The sequence below is a fragment of the Lutjanus erythropterus genome, chromosome 17 (assembly GCF_056507025.1).
Source record: "Lutjanus erythropterus isolate fLutEry1 chromosome 17, fLutEry1.hap2, whole genome shotgun sequence".
Taxonomy (NCBI): Eukaryota; Metazoa; Chordata; class Actinopteri; order Lutjaniformes; family Lutjanidae; genus Lutjanus; species Lutjanus erythropterus.
The window spans coordinates 13,566,613-13,588,831 of NC_139333.1; the positions used below are offsets into that span (position 1 = coordinate 13,566,613).

Genomic DNA, 22,219 nt, shown 5'->3' on the forward strand with positions numbered 1-22,219 from the left:
GGGATGCATGTGATGCCTGGGCTGGTTTAGAAATAGAAAGTGACAGATGGAACCTACTGTGTAAATTCACCAGTGGCCAGAGATGACAGAAGGAATGGTGAAGGTAAATCAAATATTTCAGGTTTTTCTCTGATCAGGTTGTGATGCAGGCTTGTACGTGAATTGAGGGTAAAGCAAAAGACCACTGGGTTGATGACTGATGACCCTGAATTAACCAATAAAACTGGAGGTCAAAGGTTAAGCTGAGGAAGAAAATAAGAAGATAAGAAGCCGAAGATGTCTTAAAAATCATGACAAAAAACACTGCAATGACCACCAAGTAGATGAAAATGTTGTGAATGAGGGGCTACAGCCTTTGCAGTCACAAAATCACAATTAACACCTATGGAAGACTTTGACCTGATGTGTTTGACAGCACTCCACCTTCGTCATCAAGACACCAGATAAGGGAATATCCTTTTATTTAAGAGACTTGATAGCTTGGGAACCAGATAAATCTACCTGCTCATATTTCATTTGCTCTGGCAGATGCATATGGCTACCCTCCCATTGAGAGAGATTTTCCACCTGTCCTTGATCTGGTTGTGCCAATCACAATCCTTTATTTAATATTAGGTGGTTTTTAATATGATGACTGACAGAGGAGCCTCACTGGTCCAAATTAGAAAAGTCGCACATCCAAGATTCTGTTACTACATTGTCTATTTCTCACCTCGAATGTGTTCAGAAACGTACTGTAGTCAACTGCCTAGGTGTAATTTGAGAAAGTTTGTCACCAGGCCTACATATTTTTTCTTACTTGAAACTAGCCCAAGGTGTGACCCTTGGATATTTTGCACAGCACTACGTCACACGTTTCGTTGCTCTAATAGATCTTGGGTCTATCCAATTGCATCCAGATGTATTTTTGTCTGCATCCCTTGGAAATCAAGAATGAACTGAGAGATCCCAGACTAATTCACATTTGTGAATAGCCATTCACAAATGTTTGTGAACTGGTCTGGTGATGCCATGCTAGAGACTTGGAGAAGCAGTAAAGATATGATTTTATGAAAAGTAATGGTAAAATCAGTGTAGCTGAACCCAGCATATCCTAGCACCTAGTGTGGCTCCAAAAATTCTGGATCTTATAATTCCCACAGTGCAAATCAGCCTCCCTCCCTGGTAAATATCCTTGCACCCCCATGGCTTTCTGTTAATGTTAATGTCGCCAAGTAGAATTTAAGATTACCATGATGTCATCATCAGGTCAAAGGTCTCCTCAGAGCCACAGAAGACACTATATGCAAACATCAACTGACCAGGATAAAATCTCATGCATATCACATTTGTTTGCTATGTTAGTGTGGCCAGCAATATATTGTCAATACAGTAACGTAATAGAAGTACGAAGCCTTGCTCATGTACATTCTCAACATTTCCTCTGTGTCAAATTAGAAGCTTTTTAGAGTTTCAGTGAACAAAAACACTTTTCTTAACAAGGATTTTACTGTGAAACATTTGCAGAATTGCGTCGTGGAAAACTTGCAACTTGCGACTCCACTCTCATTCATTGGCTCTAATTATGTTCCACTCAAGAGCGACTGAGCCACAAGCGACACCTAGTGGTAGAATTTGGTATTGCCCATCCTATCAACTTGACCTATAATACTGCTATACCAGCTATTTTAACTAAAAAAGATCAATAACAGTCATGTATTGGCCAAAGTGGCTCGTAAACAATCAGCAATTAGATTTAATCAGACTTGTGGAAAGAAAAGCAGAACTTTGTTGACGACTCCCAGTAGAGCTGGTCCATAACGAAATGACAACAAAGTGAAGGATGGGTTTACGTTACTCACACCAGACCTGTCTGTTCACACACAGTGAGAGACAACATCCATTTCTTATGCATGAATGTATGCAGAGACACACATGCAGTACATCCACAGTGACAATGACAGATCGGTTAGACAGATTGTGTCAGCCACAGTCAGACAAAACCATAGCTGACAAGAGCCAAGAGACTGTTGCGCACTCATTGTTAACAAACACACATATATTTTCTCTTAACAGCCTCTGAATCTCACTGCCACCAGCAACATCGGCCGGTGGCCAAAAACCACATATTTTCTCAGGGAATAGAGCACAGAGGCCTGCGACAGCAGAAAAACTGTTACCAAAACACAAAAAAATTCAACAAGCGAAGAAAAAAGGGCTGAGTTCAGCAAAACCAGAAAATATACATGAAATAAAAGAAGAGGTAGCAGACAGGAAAACATCCAGAGAGAGAGCTGATCTTTGACAAGAGTCAGTTACACAAGGATAGAGAGGAAGAGACTGCCGGCGGTGACGGGCACCTCAGGAGGTGATTGCTACCATCTGTGGGGGAGAGTTGATGGGGGTGTGGGAGAGCAGGGTGGGCACACTGCAGCTCCATCAGTTTGCTTTGGCACCGGGATGAAACGCTGCATCGCACTGCTAGATTACATGTGGCTCTCACACATGGACAAATTCACAGAGATGCACATACACACACTTGGCCTCAGGCAACCGCAGAGCATTTCCTAAGGATCCAGACTTTTAACCCAGTTGACATTAACGCTGTTATTTGACACTTTGCTGTCCTCAACATTTGTTTCACCATGTTCCCCGCTTGCCAGAGAGCCTTTATGGGTGGCTTCACAGAATGAGAAAAGCATCAATCCTTTGTGGGTTGGCGAAGGACCAATGTTACAATACTGACAGAGGGAATAAAAGCAACGAGCAAAGCTTTAGTACAGACCAATCAAAGCCTGTCGTCTCAGTCAGATAGAGGAAGTTACCCTTGCTTCAAACATGCACACACACACCACCAAAACAAAACTCTCACACCGCATGTTTGTTGGGCTCACTGTGCTGTAGCGCCTGCGTCTCACGCAAACCACCCCAGAGGCATCATTTCATAGGCCTGTTGATTTTAGAACAACATTCCTTGGCTGTGTAATTATTTGAAAGCACAGGAGGTTTCTTTTTCAAAATCACTTTCATTTGCTCTGACCCCCCCAATATACACACACACACACACACACACACACACACAAAAACATCTCCAGCTCATTTGTGTGTCGCGCTGTAAGTAATTGAAGTGTCGTTTCCCTGTTAGCCTCCAGCGACAGGCATTGGCGGAGGTGGGAGGAGTGGGAGGGTCTTTAAGTCAATTAGCAAAAGTAGGAACATGGCACATACATGCAGTATTATCACGGCAGCAGCTCTGGCTTTTTTCATCCTTACTTGTCGTCTATATTTGGCACCTCACTGAGCTTCATATCATGTTGCCCTCTAGGGACAGACAGCAAAATTTCAGCTGGCCATGGAGGCCAGTTTTCAGCTGGTGGATTCTCATGGTTCAATGTGGAAATTCGAAGCAATTGAGTGAGGTTAACTTTGTTCTTCTGAGACCAAACAACCTTGTGTCGCAAGAACAAAAGCACACAAATCCTGCTCGTCTCCATGCTACGATTGAGAAACTGTTATCCAAATAATGCAAACTCACAAACTGTGTCTTGCTTTCATGTGTTTAAGAATGAGATCATTTCTCAATCACCCGGCCTAAAGAGTGTCTTGATGAATCTGCACTACGGCTGGAACACGAGCCTGACCTCTGCTTGCCCTTGCTAGGAGAAGTAGAGGGGGAAAAATGGTGTGAAAGGATGGAGGAGGCCTATTTTGAAATTCTAATCAGCATCAAATAACCATCTGCCCCTTGTCGGTGAGGGAAACGAAGAGAGGAGAGAAATAAATTTGTGCTTCTGTGGTCTTCAGAGTTTCCACAGCTCTGTGCAGATCTGAGGGCTTATTCTGAGCCGTGTTCCTGAGCATGTGTTCCTGGCTGGCCTCTTCCTCTGACACACACACCTCTGCTGGATCACACCGCTCTCTCCCTGAGAAACACATCTGTCAAATTCCCCCTAATTCCAGCTAATAGTTTCCAAAAAACAGAGGCTGGGCCCACCAAAAACCACAAGCCCCCCCCCCCACAAAAAGTTTGAGCGGGCTTGTGACAAGGCTTCAATATCTGTTCTGCTTCTCCTTCTTCCACTGTGAAATTCAAATTTAAATCATTCATTAGTGTGGCAGACATGATCTAATAACATCTATTATGTAACAGGTAGTAACTTTTTTTAGAAGTAATGACTAATTTGTGGGAATTTCCTTCAGCTGATGACGTGGGCTGATGTATGATGAGTCTACAGTGAACACTTATTTGGTGGATTGATTTAATTTCCTAGGAAACTCCTCTTTCTTGTTCAAACAGAATAAACACAATACTATATAACTCACTGGACCCAATGACTGGACTGCATCATCAAAGATGAATTTAATCTAAGATTAGTCCTAATGAAAGTTCAGCAAAACTAGGTTTAAAATGAGTAAATCCGGATTTAAAATTTTGCAGAGCTCTTTGGTAACTTTTTAAAACATCTGTTTAAGTTTATTGATGTAATTAAAGCTTAATCAATATGAAGATAGTGGTTTACCCAAATTAAAATAAATAAATAGTACTGTTGGTACAATATAAGTAGGAAACTGTTAACTTTCAGTTGGTATTTCTTAACAAAATGTTACATTGTTTGCCAGAGAAAAAGTTAACAAAACCTTAGCTACATTGTTAGCCAGCTAGCTAAAAGTTAATAAAACAGCTCTAATTCTTTCTTCAAGTAACCTGAATGTTATGCTCAATCCATCTCAAGTGTCACTTAAAAGTTAATACTGGATCACATTTTACTTGAAGTTTTGGTGCATATAAATTGAGGGTTAAAGAGAGGTTTAAATGTAGTCTTTCTTAATTTTAAGCTTATTTAAACATTTGGTTCAACATAATATAATGTTAACCCAGGACTTAATCCGCTTTGAAAATGAATCCTTCTTGGTGCAGTCCAACCAATATGTCAAAATTTACTATTAAAATATTCCACACCACACCCAAACACTGCCGCAGAGCAGGAACACCCAGCTCTGCTACCAACCGCAGCTCACCTGCATTTCTGGCAAATCAGTCCAAATGGCCTTCATGTGACCTCTGTATTTAAGGCTATGAATGCATACCAGTGTGCCTGGTGCAACACTGGGAACAGACCTGGCTTGGCTGGTCCATTAGGGATGGATGGTGTCTGGCCCTGAGCTTGTAGTGTCCCAGAGCAGTACTCTGGACTTCCTGCAGGCTGAGTCCAAATGAGGGAAAGGAAGGGCTGGAGAATAGAACAGCTTGGTGCCGCAGCCAAATGGGGCCAAGATGGCTGCAGACAGGGCCAAGAGGAGAGAGCTCCTATACTACCATAAATTATCATCTACTCAGGATGTCACATTGTCGTTGAGTCCACAAGAGGCCTCTTCATCTTATACAGTGACTTTGGCAGACTCTATTATGGCATGATACACTGTCTCACATTTTTAAGTCAACATAAAGTATTTACATTACGGCATCGACCATGCCAGCAGAAAAGCCAATACTCCATCACGACCAGTAACCAAATAGCTCTTATCCATCTGTTTCCTCATTCTGTCCTGTGGCTTGAACTCCGGGCAGATAAATCACAGCTTTTTCCATCATGTCTCCCTCAATACAAACAGACACGCTCCTTTACAAGGCTGCCCTCTCTGACTACTAGAGCAGAGATTTGTAAACCAATGTCTTGAGGCAGGATTCATAGTGAGGGAGGCGGCAGATGGGCGTGTGTGTGCATGGCTTGTGTCTGGAGACAGTACGTGAGCTTGCCAAGAGCTCAGACAGTAATCTTGGTGCGGTGCATGTCAAACATTTAGTCAGACAAGCGAACAATCAAACCAGTCTGTTAGAGACAATGTTCTTGCTATGCAGGGTTTAAGGGGATAGTTTGGACTACTTGAAGTAGGGCTGTATGAGGTAGGCCTACTAATCAATAATCAGTGTGTTACCTACAGTAGATGGCAGTTGTCACACACCCAGTTTTGGGGAAGCAGGAAGAAGTACCAGCATGGAAACTAAGCAATGAACTGTTGTAGACAGGGTCAACAGCAAAATGTATTTTTGCTCCTTAGAAAAAGGCCCACCCCAAAAAAATCAATGTCAGTTTATGTCCATGCTATATTTAGAATATTTTCATCCCTTTATTTTGCCATCAGGCAGCTTTCTCTGATGGGAGAATCTCTGTTATATAAGCCAAAGATCGCTTTCTCAAACCAAACTCCATAGATGAAATCAGTTATTTTCCCTCACAGAGAATCAGAGTTGCTGGTCTCCCACTGCCTCGATGTGTTAGTTTGTGAGTGTAATTGTGTGTCTTTGGTGAATCTGAACTATCCTTTTAAAACACTGAAGTCACACAATAGATTGAGGCAGTGGGAGACCCACAGCTCTTGAGATCTGCAAGGTAAAATGACTGATTTCTCCTGTGGAGTTCAGTTGATTTGTAGAGAACACTATGTGGCTTACACAAGTTGAAAAAGGCTGTCTGATGGCAAGGTAAAGCAGTGAAAATATTCCAGATATACACTACACACTATAAAGAGTGAGAGCAAAACCTTACAAAATCTTTAAAACCATCTTAACAATAATGTTTAAAGTGGTGAAACTGGCTACCAGGCACATAATTGCTCAAGGACTGACAGTCTCAGACGTGGGGTGTGAAACAGCTATTGATTTCACTCTACATCTGCTCGCTCTGAATACCCTGTTACCCACAAACCATCTCCCCATCAACTTAACCTTGTCAGCACCCCACAAAGGATCATGACCTCAGCCTGGCCCCCTCAGACCCTACCTCCAGCCCAAACACTGGCAGGGCCTCATGACGGCTCTGGTGACACCTAAGGGACTCCTCGGCTCTGTAACTTGCCACTCTTACACACTTGCCGAGTCTAAACACTTACACCTCACTGCCGCAGCGGTGCGCCTGAGGGCTTGCACTGCAGCTCACCGCCTTTTGTGCACCATGTCAGAAAGAAAAGCAAGCAGAGACATCAACAAGGGGCAGGTACATTTTAAGAATGGGCTTTAATATACACTGAAGGGGCTTTTTAAAAGCTACTCTGAGAATATTTTGGAACCATTTCTGCCGGAATATGCTGTAAAAGAGGCTTTTGGAACACGAAGTCGGGGACATCTGGGACTGACTTTTTGGCGTGTCCGGATGTGTGATCAGGTATAGCGTGCAACTTGCAATAGGCTTTAACTGCCGTGTATCAACACTGGGATTAGGTCATCGGAGTTGGCCAGTGCAGCCGGGCTGTTTAGTCCAGAAATTGTGGATAGAAGTGACATATCAATCCCGCTGAGGAGAGATCTACGGGAAGGGGGTGTAACATTTCGGAAACAGCTACGGGACATTTGAAAGAGGGCGTTTGCAAAACTGTGAGCGAGAACACACTGAGGGATTTACAGGATATTGTTGGAGAAGGGGCTAGGTGTATACATGTGTGAGTGTGAGCCTGTATCTGACTCGAGTAAGTGAGGGTGTCAAGGACAGATGAGAAGCCAAAGTAAGGTAGTGTTAGCGTGGGAGGCTTCAGAGAACACAGTGAGGGAAGGCTGGATTCGTTGGCTCGTCTTTTGCTAAAATGGCCTTTTCTCCTTTGGCTCTGTCACTCTCTGTCCCCTTTAAACAGATCTGGCACTGTTCAATGCTAAATATGAGCTCAGGCCAACTCACTGGGCAATTATAACATGTTAGAAAAATATACACTGTTTTTCAATGTTCTGCTCCTGTTTTTTTCTCTCTGGCTGTAATTTTACTTCATTATAGGGAAAGGTTAACATGGGGACAGTGGTTTCTAATATGGTTTTATTTTCCTACGCTAACAAATTTTTATGACAAGCAAAATTGACCTGAATTAAGTTCCACGTATGTCTATTTATACGAACAGCAAACGCTGTAAAAATTACCACCAAAGAAACAGCCACATATTAGCGAACAAATCCCTGCTACAAACACATGACTAACATGTGTCTAAAACCTTTATACAGCCATGAAATTAATATAAAATATCACATCAAAAAAGCTGCTATCATATAAATGCCTAATCCAATACGAATGTAATCCATTTACATTAACAAAAATTGCCACAGAAATTGCTATAATTTTACTTGGCAAGCTTTCAGAGCACGTCTGGATGACTTTTACAGAGCATGTCTTGAGGTAAAAGCATACACTGCCAAATAACATTCTTGGATGACTTAGCTGTAGCGGTGTGCCAGTGACTCGGGCTGTTGTCATCCACTGTTTAGACTTGCTTGTGAAAAAGAGTATTTTTATAGACAAGTCCAGAAAACATGATTTTGTTGAAAGTAGGCCTGTTTCCCCATAGAGGAGCGGTAAATAGGGGAGGTGGGTTGATGGGAAATGCAAAAGGAAAGGATGGGCTCGTGTTTTGAGAGATGTTGCCAAATTTGCAAGCTCGACCACTGTGTGCTACCAGAACTCCTCACCTGTATAAACACAAACCATCCGGTATGTTCTGGAAACTTTCTTAATTACCTCTGTGACAGTCAGCCACAGGTCATGGTGTATAAATGTGTATTTACATAAATTTGTTGACCTTATTTTACATTGCTGTCCTCATATCCTGAAAATGGGTGGTGAAAAGGTCATGACTCTGCCCAATAAGGAAATAAACAACCTGGATTTTCAAATATTTCTCATTTTCATACAGTCCTTGAACTAAGACTAGGATATTTGTAGGTCATATTTAGAAACGTTTAGAAAGATAAATCCCATAGCATGTTAAAAGCACATAAAGAATGACAGACAGAGGGAAAGACTTACGCAGACATTCATTGGCCTCGCGGGCGTTGGCCCTCTGCCACGGTCGGTCGTAGTGAAAGGGCTTGCAGCGGTCACATTCAGGTCCCTCCGTGTTGTGCTTGCAGTCGCACACCAGCTTGCCTTCCTTGTCTTTCAGGCAGCGTGAGCCGTGTCCGTTGCATTTACACCTCCCACCCACCTGGAAGTCTCCCACTGCATAGAAATAAGTTGGCAGTGTTGAAGTCACTGCTGTGGGGTCGTCGTCCCTCCCACCGCTGTTGCTTACAGCCCCCACTCCCAGCTCCCGGGGTAGCTGGGGCCGGCTGAAGACCACGCGGATGTCAGTAACGGTCACCCAGTCCTGAAGGACCGGGCTGTTGTCAAAGTCTTTGCCAGAGGGCCGTCCATCCAGAGTGCTGAAAGCGATAAGTCCTCCAGAAAGCGGGTAAAGGTCAGTGTGGCCATCTGTGCACAGAGCCTCCTGCTCGTTCTGCTTGGTAATGGTTGCCTTGTTGGGACGATTGTACATACGCCGGCACTGTGAGGAGTAGAACTGGTAGGGCATCCAGGTCTTGCCGTAGTCCATGCTCTTGTATATGGCCAGGGATTCAGGTCGTGGTGAGCAGAATTGAAGGCTGACGTAGGTGATCTCAAACTTTTTACCCAGGGAAAGGGTGAGAGTCACATTGTGCGGCGAGGTGTTCAGATTTTCCGACTGCCAGCAGGTGAGGTTGTGGGCTGAGTTGAGGTCAGTGAGGTAGGAAGCAGGGTGAGCACGGCGAGGGTCAGATGCATCACAGATTTGGCATGTGCGCACAGAGGGCCGATCATCCCCCCGCTCCACCACGCTACAGGAACGGGACGGAGGCCGGCCACAGACGCTGGATACCATCACCTCCTTGCCGAAGGCAGCATTGATAAACTCGGGGATGCAGCGGCGGGCTGTGCCTGTGTCGTCATAGCAAGGGTCTGGAGGGGTCTGCTGCCCTACGAAGGGATTGGTGGCACTGTGGGTGGATGCTGAGCATGCCAGGAGGCACAGGCCCAGCAGGCACCTCCAGGGTTCCCTCATCCTGCTCAGAGGGCCTGTGTGTGAGTGTGTGTCTGTGTTTATGCACAGATGAGTCTCTGTGTGTGTATGTACCCCAGAGTCTGTGTGTGTAAATGTGAATGTATACGTGCAGATGTGTCTGTCTATATGTGTGTGTGACTTTCCCCTATGTGTGTATAGTTGTGAGTCAATGGAAGGAGAGTGTCTGAGCTCAGTGACCCTTCACTTCAGGCTGACCAGAGCCCTTCCTGTAAGAGAGAGAAACAAACAGAAAGGTCACTGTCAGAGACATACTTTTACCATAATTGGATATGAAGTAGAAAGTCACTCTGATTGAATTCTGCTGTATAAAAACAAGTTTGTGCATCTTCAAAACCAAATTACATTTACTCTCATAAAGGAAATTATATTTGATCTTTTGTACATTACAATTGCAAGTGGATGTTTTCATTGACTAAAAGCCTGTCAAAGGATAAGACAGTTAGACGGGGGGCCCAAGAGAAAGGATGTGACCATTTAAAGAGAGACATTAGTGGCTGCAAGTGACTGCATCCTGAATTTCAATGCCGGCCTCTCATTCAGTCCTTCCATTCAGGTCAAAACTGGCCAAGCCTTGTGGTCATGCTTGAACAGCATGGCAGAAGTTACCCTATAATCCCTGGTGATGCTGCAAAGCAGTGGACCGCGGGTGACCCTGGTCGAATCTGTGCTTTAAGTGTGTCCTATACTATATACGAAGACATGGCTCTTACTGATTTTTGTGAGAATTTGGTAGGAAATCAACCGTTGCAACACTATTGTTACACAGTGCTGATCCAAGAGAAGGCGGCATTATGCTCTTTCACTGAACCAGAAAATTCACCAAAAGTGATAGCTATTTGAGGATTATACTCTGCATTAGAAGAACTGAGGCCATGAGACTCCATTCAAGCTTTTCTAAATCTCTGGGTCAAGACAGGTACCTGGATGACATCATTCATATGCTCACAGCTTAACGAGGGGCCTCGCAGTCCCAAAGAGAGAAAGATTGAGGGGCGCAGGGAGAGAAAGCTCAAGGGAGAAGAAAGAGACAGAGAAAGAGATGTATATGGCCTGAGGCTTTTCCTTCCCTAATCCCCTTTTTACTTCCCTGGGTGTCACATCTAGAAGAGCCCCATTTCAAAACAGACAGCTGAGGGGTTGAGAAGGCACCCCAGCCCTCTTTTGCGAGGTATTTATTAAATTACAATGAATCACACCCACCTCCTCTCACCCTCACTCTCCCCCTCATACTACAGCATCCCCTCTTCATCTCGGTAGAACAAAAGGCCGCCTCTGTATCCACTTCAGTCAAGCGGGGAAGGCAGACAGACGGATTTGAAGGGAGTCGGAAAAACAAAAGTTTCGTTCTTTTCTTATGTGAGGGGTCCAAAGCTAGCAACCCCTCAAAAAAGGAGCCCAGTGGCCTGGTAAATAGGCCCACTCGTCTGTGCTCAAGTGCTTAAACCCTGCCATTTGGCCTCTTCTCAAGCATAGATTGGGTGTTAAAGGGAAATAGTGTGAGGGAATTATACAGACCAGAGAGACAGTGAGGAAATGTCTCAAAGTGGAAGGACAACTGCTTCTTATAGCAACCCCAGACAATGGTTTAGATTTATATTCTGCTTCATTTTTAACTATACTCTTAGAGATAAGGGTTCCAAAAAGGTTCTACCCAGAACCATTTGCTTCTAAAAAAAAAAAAAAAAAACCCTTTTGAAGAAAAAGTTTGTCAAGGCCTGTATGTAAGACCAAGGGTTCCCCTTTTCATTCAAAGCACCCTTTTTTGCAAATTAAAGGGTTCTCAGTAGAGCCCCCTGGGTGAATTTAAGATAAAAACCTTGGAATATAAAAAAAGTTCTCAGTAGAATTCCCTGGCTAGAGTCTTGTTAGCACCATTAGAAGGTGTAGAGATTTTGGACTGAACCCCTAAAAAGGGTTCTGGGTGAAACCTTTCACAGATGGTTCTAGGTATGACCCATTATGTTAGGTTTTAGGTAGAACTCTCTGAAAGGGTTCCAAGTGGAACCTTTATAAAAGGTTTACCAGGAACCAAAAAGGGTTCTCCTACAAGCAAAAAGGAACCCTTTATGGTTCCAGTTAGAGCCTTAATTTCTAAGAGTGTAGAGCTGCAACAAGCAGTGAAATAATCAATTAGTTGATCAACTATTTGGATCATTCATTTTTGCTAGAAAAATGACTGAAACAATAAATATTTGCAAGTTGAAGCTTCTCAAATGTAAGTATTTGCTTCTTTTCTTTGCCATTTATGATAGTAAATGAGTTTTTTTTCATGCTTTGGACTGTGTGTCAAACATAAGAAAGAAACTGAAAAAGTCATTTTAGGGTCTGGGGACTTCCAATGGGTAAGACAATTAATCATGAAAAAAATTAGCAGATTATTTGTCCCAGTATATTCTTCCATGAGATGCCAGACTCTGAAGTAGCAACTCCAAGAAATTCAAAGACCTGAGCATGAAAACATTATACAAAAAAATCCCTTGCTATTACAATATTCAACATATGAAAAATGGATTGCAGGGAGCGGGCCTGCTCATAAATGATTGGAGTAAGAGTGGGCCTTGCCAGGACGGATAAGGACATTGATCAATGACATGTGTCTGAGGACGAGGAGGTTAAAGTGGGCACGCAGGCGGGAGTTCATCAGCCAAGGCACTCCATCAAAAGGCTGGCCGTGGTAAAGCTGGCGGGCCCGACACCCACTGGGGAGGGCATGGAGAGGCGGCTGATAGAATTAGCAACTCATTAGCATCCAGGCCCAGCTTCCATCAGCAGCATGTTCGTCCAAGAAAAGAGACAGTGGGGAGGCTCAAAGAGTGGAGGAAGGGGGGGTAGGAAGGAGCAGGAAGAAGGGGGAGAAATTATGACAGGTGAGGGAAAAAAGATGGAGAGAGGGAATTATTTAGACTTAGAATTTGATGGGCATGTTGTTGAGGGAGTGAGAGGAAGTTAGAAAAGTTTAAAAAAGTGAAAACCAGGCCGGAAAAAAATACTTGACAGGCTTAAGAGACTCAAAAAGAGGACAAACAGGCACAAGGAAAGAAGAGTTTCAGAAGGTAAGAAGAGGGACACACGAGGGGGAGAAAACAGCGAGGGGTAAGACAGTGATAAAGCAGAAATGACTCGCGGGAGGGCCAGCGAGGACAGATATGAATGGAAGCAGTAGGCGAGAGGGAAAGTGACAGAGATGAAGGGGGGGAGTTAAGGGAAGGACATAAAAAATGAGAGAGGGAGAGATGGAGAGAGAAACAGAGGGGGAGACAGATTAAGGTGGAGGACTGCATTGGCCTGTGTCTGGACTTCTGGATGACTAAATATGGTGCGGTCCGTGTGCCGCCGGGCCTGCTGGGAGATTCTTCCAGGGTCTGGTGCTGTCAGGCGCGTCTGGCAGATGAGCGTGTAGGTTAAACAGAGAGAGAACAGTGACAAGGCTGTTTAATTCCACTCTGAAATAGATGCTAGCCTCGCAGCAAGTGTTAACGGTCCTCTGAGACAGTCTGACAACTCTATGCTCTGGCAAAAGGCTGGTCTTTATCAAAAACATATTCTTTATAAGTCTACATATATTCTACATTACTAGAAAAACTGCAAAATGCGAGCCAGTTCCACAAAATCTCTCTGGATCCGAATGCTTTGCCAGGATGTCAGCACAGTGGTGGAGATGTTTGACCTTTGAAATACGAAGAATCTGTTTCAGCAAGAAAATTCTCCGCTTTCAGCATCAACAGTGTGTTTAACAAGCCACAAGTTCCCCTCAGTGGGGGCAGACATTGTCTTTCATTAAATGTGGTTGAAGTAGCAACAGCTGTAGGCCCATGTCTGTCTGTTTGAAGAAGACAATGAATACCACACAGAAATGCTGCTTGCTGTAGCATCATATTTTGTATTTACACGAGAGTTGCATTGATCTTCTCATAAGTCTCAGCACAAAAGCAAATAAGTGTATTTACCAATTTTTGAACTATTCCTCTAATAAATGTCCCAGAGACGTGCATGTTAAAGTTGAATTAAATGAAAAATGCCTTTTTAACCCTTTTAGATCACATATTGTACATCTGTTTAACAACATATGGTCAAAGAAACAAACAATTGTGTTTTTGAAAACAAAATGTCAAACATGCTAACATAAGTTGGAATCAACCAATTTCATCATTCATTTACATGACATCCACCATTAATCAGTCTTCAACTTTTAGTGGTGCGAAGCCAAGGCTAGGATTCATTAGTTGGTTAGCTAGCAACAGTATGGTACACCGGTCTATCTTCAGGTCTTCGCCATCTCAAGTCTTGTTCTGTTTCTCCAAAATACGGCAGTTCCAGCCTGCTGGCTTCGAAATGCTTCAAAGAATGAAATGCTTCGAAGAATGTGGTATCTGTGACACCAGATAATGCTCAAAGCATTTTACAGTGGACTACTTTAACAAATAACATTTGCTGCATGGAGCGTACGATGGTCTGGTGGCTGGGCCTCACAAATTAACTTACAGTACAAAAGCACAACTTAATGACTATTTATTGATTTGGGTGAATCAATGTATCATACTTAATGCATAAAGTGCTTTCTGGTGTCTGATGTCCTCCAGCTGCTCGGTTTCAAGTCTGAACTTAGCTGCCATGAGCGGCTAACAGAACCAGGCTGAGGTGAACATGGCTGTATGGGGACAGGACACAGTCTCCAAGACTGATAGAGGATGCAGTACGGAGGTCATTTATGACGTTTCCTGATGGAAATATGGCTGTCCTTGTTGCTAAAGTAGCTAACTGCTAACTGTAGTGCTGTTAGTTTGGTTAGCCGTGCAGCTATGTTAACTCACTCAGCCCCAAGGCGCCAGGAACTAACCCCCAGTACGACCTTTGTACTGTACCCTGTCACTGAATCTCAGTCGATCTTGAAAGTGGTGTTCGGTCTCAGTCTCGCAGTGTTCACTGGGAGCTCCATGTCCGCGAAGGGTTAGCTCTTAATGGACCACTGTAGCTGCATGACTGTGGGCGCATAGCATTAATGCTCATTTAATGCCACTGGATACTGTAGACACCAATCAATATCCGTTACATGTCCCTCCCTAGGTTTTTACAGGAAACACGTAAATATGCGGGAGAAAATACACTTGGGTCTCTGTTTCATGTGGACATGAGTCAATGTAGGAGCTATCAGCCTGAGTTTTGATTTTGGTGTTGGCTACCCTTTTGTTTACAATGTACACTGAGCTCACAGTGGGCCTTTAAAGTCGTATCTGACCCCCCAGCGCACAAACCTACCACCATCTGGTATGTTAAAAGACAAAGTGTTCCTGTGGCAGCTAAGCCATTTCCAAGTGAATGGCTACTTGGAGTGCGGGTGACAAATACAAACTGCATAGCCAATTCATCACTGCAACATTCCTCTGTGGATTAATGGCAAGGAAAATGCACCAACGTGCTACACTCCCCAGTGGCTGAGCTACTGCAGTGTTAAATAATTTGCCCATTAGTATTATGGGCACAGTATGTGAATGGATGAAAAAATATGGGGCTTTTAGAGTGGAAGCCCCCCTGCATAAAAAGTTAGTATCACCACAAAGGCCACTCAGGCCATTTGGCTGCTGGAACGGATTCAATGACTTTAATCAAACAGTGACAGCCCAATTAGAGAAGGTAGATGACGGAGGGCAAAAGGAAAGGAAATTAGATTAAAAAGAGGTGGGTGCGACAGAGAGAGGCAGAAAGACAGGCAGACAGAGAGAAAGACAGTAACAGGAAGATGACAGGGTGGTCTGGTGGTTTTTCAGCAACGTTTTTTCAGCTTCTCCCTGTCACCGGGAGATCATCCCATGTTGAGTTGTCTCTCTTTCAAGCGTGGGCGCCTCTGTCAGAGTTCACAGATTAGGAAAACAGAAGTCGCTGAGAGGCTTTATTTGGCTTGGGTGTAGAGGAGGGCGCTGTGGGAGGTGAAGATAGGAGAGGGACAGCTGAGCCACTTTTGTATCCCAAGTGGGAGCTTTTCACGCTGCTCTGGAGAGTTGGCGTGGTGGCCCCACTCAGACTGGGAGTGAAAGGAGGTCTACTGGGTTGCTTCTCTCGGATGACAGCAAGCTGAGGCCCAAACTGGTGCCCTGCTGTCCCTCCAGCCTGCTGTACAGTAATCCCTGGTGGGGTTATTAGTGGCTGCCCAGAACCATGGAGGACTTTTTAATTGGCTAACAACAGGGCCACCTCCACTCTCATTATCATTACGGAGAGATGAACTGTTGGAATATAAAAGAACAGTGAGAGCAGCAGCAAAGTCAGACAACCCCCTGTACACAGATCACGCATCGTTTGAAGTTTCTGTTGATGCTAACAGGATTATTTTCATTATTGATTAATCTGTTGATGCTTTTTTTTTTTTTTTTACAATACTTTTTATAATTGTTTTACTCAAGATTATGTCAGAATATAGAGAAAAACACCCATTACAAGTCCAAAAGCTGAAGGTGACATCTTAATTTTACTTGTTCTGTCAAACCAACAGCCTAAAACCCAATGATGTTGGATTTTTATGCCATTTAAAATAACACAAAACAGAGAAATACAAATGCCCATATATGAGGAAGAGGAAGGTGCAGATTTTTGCCATTTTTTTCTTTAATAAATGATGAACAGTTAATTGATTATCAAAGCAGGGTTTCTTTGAACAAGTTGAACTTAAGAGTTTAGAATGTCCTTTTAAGACCATTGTGAATGTAATGTAAGATCTATTTGGCATCCATACTGACAAAAAAAGTAGATGCTCTGTTTTCATTTGTGTCTATTGGTTCAATGTGAGTCCAACTTTACAAAAATGACGTTAAGACGAAACGAAATTCAGATTATTGGATTTGAGACTTTTTTAGACTTTTTAAGGACCTGCAGAAATCCTGTCAAAGGTTTTGGTGATACATTTTCTCTCAATGGACTAATCAGCTAATTGGTTCAGCACTAACTACGTCCTTACCATCTGTATGCTTATGTACACACAGACACACGCAGACCCACTAATTTCATAGGTAAATAAACCTGTCCAGATGAATCAACATGACTGACAGTTCTCAGGTAACGGGTCAGATATTAGCCGCCTTAGTTCCACTTGATGAGAGCCGTCTCCGCAGTGGTGACGACGATCCTGCTGTTTGTGTAGGCGTGCACGTGCGTGTGTGTCTGTGTGTGTGTGGTTTTGTGGGTGTGGGGGTGTAGGGGACTTGGAGTTCCTCACTGGCATTCATTAGGGATTGAGGAGGAGGGGAAGAGGAGCAGGGAGGGCCGAGGGCAGGAGGGGGTCAACTCTCACAGCTGAGAGCGTCATTAGCAGGGGGATCGCTGACAAATTTTTAAAGCTCTCTTACGTCTGCTCAGAGGCTCTGTGTGTGTGTGTCCCTGGAAAGTTTAATCTGACAGATTTCCATAGATTTTTTTTTTTAACTCTAATTCCAACTTTCAAAACTGTTCCTCATCACGTTGCTATATTAAGAGCAAACTGCTGCACCTGAACTTAGAGCTGTCATAACAACCACAGTTTTGAAATACTGTTACTGACAGGCCAACCACAAATGATGGCAAGCAACCACAAAAAAATGTTTTACACTTCAGTGCATGTTACATGAATAAATCAATGCTTCAAAGAAATTGCACCAAGCAATACTATCCGTGATCAAACTACAAACTTGGAAGCTGTAGGTTTCATCATGTTTTATGTTGCTTTAGTGTTTATTTCTTGGGTTAACCTGTTGAACTCGGTGTTAGCATGTTGCTGATGTGACTACACAGGCTGAAGCGATGTTGGACTAATGTTGTAATATTGAGGGACAGTAAAGAGAAACTGTGTGAATGTTGAGCCTCATTTGAAACCAACTAAATCATGAGAGTGGTGGGTATGCTGGTAACTGTTTTTAATATTGTTTTCTGTTAAAATTTATACTGGCTGTTAGCTTTGTTGTTTTACAGAAGCCAGTCAGATCTGCTCTGTTATTTACTTGATAGACATGCTGTGGAGGTAACAGTATAGTAGGGCTGGACAGTGTGGCCTAAAATGCATATTATGGTATAATTTGAAGCATGGACAGTAACAGTATATAACACGGTATATTTGTTTTTCTTAAAATTTCATAAAAATGCTTCTGCATGGCAGGCAGCTATTACCATACTCATATTACTAAGACATATTTCACATAGTACAGAGGTATTTAAGAGCATTCAATGTGCAAAACATAAATACAATAAAACCCAAAACATTTTCTCAAATACATTAAGTATTGTCACCCCTTGTAACCACTGTTTGACAAAGTTTGTGGATGATCATTTTCTGCATGTTGTCTCATGGACACATTTTTGGTTTTGCAAAGCGAGGGCTCTGGCCCGCACTGTGTAAAAGTATAATCAAATTCACACATCAGGGCAAAGGGCAAATTCATACCACACTTTCTATGCCGTTTATACTGTCCACCCTTACAATATAGCTACATATGAAATAGTAATAGTCAAACTGTGGGAATTATTTGCAGTGTAGCTAGCGCCCAGCAGTTAACTCGCTCAGACCACAGAGTTGCCAGCTTGGCAGTGAGATGACTGATGAATTTTATTTAATTTTGATTTAATTTTATTTATCAATGCAGTGAATTAAGTAATTTGCAAACACATTAAAACCAAACCTAAATAACCACAGGGGAAATTCTGTCACTACGACAGCCCTACCTGAACTAGTGGCCATACAGAACCTGAGCTACTTGCCATCTGTTACTGGGAGAACAATCTGATAATTCATCTTAGGCTCTCAAGTGCGCGTGGGCCTGAAGACAAAGCAGGAGGATCCAAAAAGTATCATAAAATATATAAATGAAATAATCTCTGTCTCTCCATCTCTCCGTCTGGCAGAAAGAGACACTGCAGGGAGAAAGACAGAACGCCCTGCGGAGGAATGCAGCAGCTTCTGTGGCCCAGCCCACACGGCTGGCCCTGAGTCCGACAGCGGTTCTTTAAATCAACAGAACCTGATCCAGAACCGAACAGGAGGAGAGAAGACAGACAGCGCGAGGTGGAATATGAGGTCAGGCTGGTTCTCACAGATTCACAGACAGGAAGTTGTGCTAAGCTACTGCTCTCTATAATCCTGCACATTATTTACACTTTAGCGCAAAAGCAGTAGAAAAATGCTGATAGGACAAGTTGTGGTGTATTTTGTGTTAATGAGGTGTTCTGTGAGGTCAGTGTTTTTGGTGAGAAAATGGGAGGCGTAGGGAGGGGAAAGGACATGAGCAGGCAGAAAGTTCTGGGCAACGGTGACTCACTGGACTCAGGGTTAAACAGGGTTAATTTGTGAGAAACAAGACAGGAAAATACAGATATTTAGAATAAGGGGGGGTCTGTTTCACTCTCACACGGATTTTATGTCCCGACACATCCAAACATTGCTCTGTTTTCTGCAGCAACTAAAAACTCTACTGCAGTTAGCACAGTAACTCATTTGTTTCAGTGATATAATGACGTGAAGAGAAAAATGGAGACAAAGTGCAAATGTGATGCAGAGTATGAGCCACATTTCTTCTACAGTAAATTAAATAACCGAACAACTATGAGGTGAAATCTGATTTTCAAATTTATTTATGTTTTTTAAATTTTTAACATAAAAATTTAGACAGAATCACAGTTTTATTTTACTAAAAAACAAACATGGACCTCTGAGACTATATTAATACCAAAACTTGTTAAACTTAAATATCATTACAAAGAAAAGAAGTAGGGTTTGCACCTGTATAATACTGCTCCTGTAAAGCTAAACATCCAAGAATCTATTTTTTCTGAGTCACATGTGAGGTGGGCTGCCTCCTCAAAGTAAAACATTCAAGTCATCAGTCAGAGACCCCTCCAACTGAGAATCTTTAAGTCATGGTACATTTTGGTCCCTAGAAGTAGCTGCAGAATGAGCACTCCTTGCTTTTTCTCAGAGGGAAAAATCATTCCACTATGTCAAGTCATCCGGTTCGTTCAATGAAGACGTCTGCAACGCATACGCACACACACACACACACATGCAGCTGTGGACACCACGGACGTGAGACCGAGGAAGCTGCCCAGAGGAAGAGAGGCCTTGCCAGGTCAGGCTCTGCTCCAAGGTAACGTTATCTTCTGCTTTCTGCTTTAAAGTGGTGACTGTCCAGCTCAAATTAATGTCATATAGTCTAGCTTTTCTTTGATATCTAGGGTCTGCAAAAAAATGTGGCCGCACATTTCCAGTCTGTCATTAGCATGTTAGCATACATTAGATTGGAAAGCCTCCTTTTGGGAGTATAATCCAGGCTTTAAAGGCACAGTACAAACAATGTAGAGACTCATACAAACATAATCACTTTCAATCATCCCTTATAACCTACTAGAAATGTCTGATGATAGCTGTACCTGCAGAGACTCTGCACTCTGCCTCTGTTTCCTTAAGTTTATCATTATTTTGCTGTGTTCAGCAGCGTTGGTATTTGACGTCCTGGATAATGAGACTCAAAAATCAACCTCAAATCTGATGCCTAACAACAACAGCTCAGACAAATCAAACTGATTCTACCTTTAAGTTACGTGAACAGTGCTGTCACCCTAAACATCCTACTGATAGACATGAAAAAAAGAATAAATAGTTAAGTATTTGTATTGAACAGTCAAATATGATCGAGTCATGAGTCAGCACAGTGCAGCCTTGATCTGATGATTAAAAAAGTACCTCGGCTGTCACTGAAGACAATGGGAAGCAACTACTAACTATTAAGGAGGTCCCAAAAGGCCTCACAACTTAAAAATGTAACTGAACTTGAGAGTGAGGGAGGAAAAAGTTGCACTCTGTCTCAGATTTTTAACTGACAGAGTGATAGTTCAGAAATTTATAGCCTTTTATGTCAAACTGTGATCTGCTTTCAAGTACAAGACATATTTCCTCTACATGTGCTGTCAAGATGCGTCTGAGAATGGGATGACACTCAGCCCTGCAATGGCAGGCAGAGCCACAGATCGTCTCTTCTCAGAGTCTGTCACTGGATGAAGGCCATGCGGCAGGGTTACAGAAATGATGAAGACATGCAAAAAATGCTGAGAGGTTAAAGTTCCCTGAGTGCACTGTTTTGAGTGCGTGTGGGTGGACTGAGGGCTCGCTGATTGAACATTTCCCATGGACCTGAGCATAACCCTGACTGCAGCTTCGCAGCAGTGTGGTTGGGCGGCGGTGGTCGGGGTGAGGCAGGTGAGGTGTTCCTGAATACGAGAGGAAGTAGCTCGTTTGGAGGGATGGAAGGATTTAAGGAGAGGAGAGGTGAGGCCTTTGAAGGCTGGCTGCGGTAGGCAGAGCCGCGGTTTTCCCAAAAAGCCCCCCTAACAGGAAAACAGTCTCTTTTTTTTCCATTGCACAAGAGCAACCTCTACCCCACAGCCGAAAGCAAGGACCCACTTTGAACTCGCAGGGGGGAAAAACCACAAATCATTTTATTAAGTGCTTGAAATACTCACACGGTTGTGTACATTACACTTAAACACATACACGTTGTTGATGGACAAACACATGCTCTCTAGTAGTTTTTATATATGCCCAGACTCACACACGAAGACACATTGTAAAGGATGCCAAAGCCCATGACTCATCAGACAACTCCCTTTCCCCTCTTTTCTTGTTCCTCTGCTGCCTATCTCCATGTCCGTTCATTCTCCTCAACAGCAATGCTAGCACAAACCAGGTGACCTCTGGTTAAAGATCACAGGTCAGCAGTCTGACAGTGAAAAGGGAAAAGAACTAAAATGCTTGTTTTTCGGCTTGACTGATGGTAGCACAATGTCCATATCATCCAAATTAAACATTTGCTAAGTACGTCATTTGTTTATGCCCTCTAGAGTGACACATAAGTTTAGGCAAAAAGATTCACAGCGTACAAAGGACTGCAGTGGGCAAAAAAAAAAAATTAAAGCAAGGGAGCTCAAAAGTTTTACGAGGTAACGCAAAGGAATTGTAAAAAAAAAAAAATTCCCCTTGGATCCATGTGAAAACGACTTGGTTAGGTTTAGGTTTAGGGAAAGATCATGGCTTGTGGTCTTGCGTAGAGAAAAAACATTGACTTTTGGTTTAGAACAGAGAATGGACAGCGATCTCTTTTGTTGGCCCAGCCATCCGCCATGACCTATTCTCCACATCAACTTTGTTTCTCAATTCTTGTGTTTGTCACTTGAACTAAAACATGTGCCGTCAGGGCGCTGAAATGACTGATGCTGTCATTCTTTGTGGGAGGGCACTGTCCATTAACAGGTTAGCATGCTAGCAAAGAGTTGAGTTTCATTTTATTCTCGTGAATAAGTCATCTCATTTTATCTTCTAATTTGGCACAAATGGCCATTTGAACTCAACGATGAACTGGTTGGAAGATCAGATGAC

General features: G+C 43.1%; 1 protein-coding gene across 2 annotated transcripts in view; it reads right to left on the reverse strand.

The window, feature by feature from the left end:
- Positions 1–22,219, reverse strand: part of ntn2 (netrin 2) — a 60,266-nt gene that overhangs the window by 29,984 nt on the left and 8,063 nt on the right. For both annotated transcript variants that reach the window (XM_084740851.1, XM_084740850.1), the window contains exon 2: positions 8,763–10,040. In XM_084740851.1, the coding sequence (XP_084596977.1) occupies positions 8,763–9,813 (1,051 nt within the window). In that variant the 5' untranslated portion in view covers positions 9,814–10,040. The remainder of the gene's footprint in view (positions 1–8,762; positions 10,041–22,219) is intronic.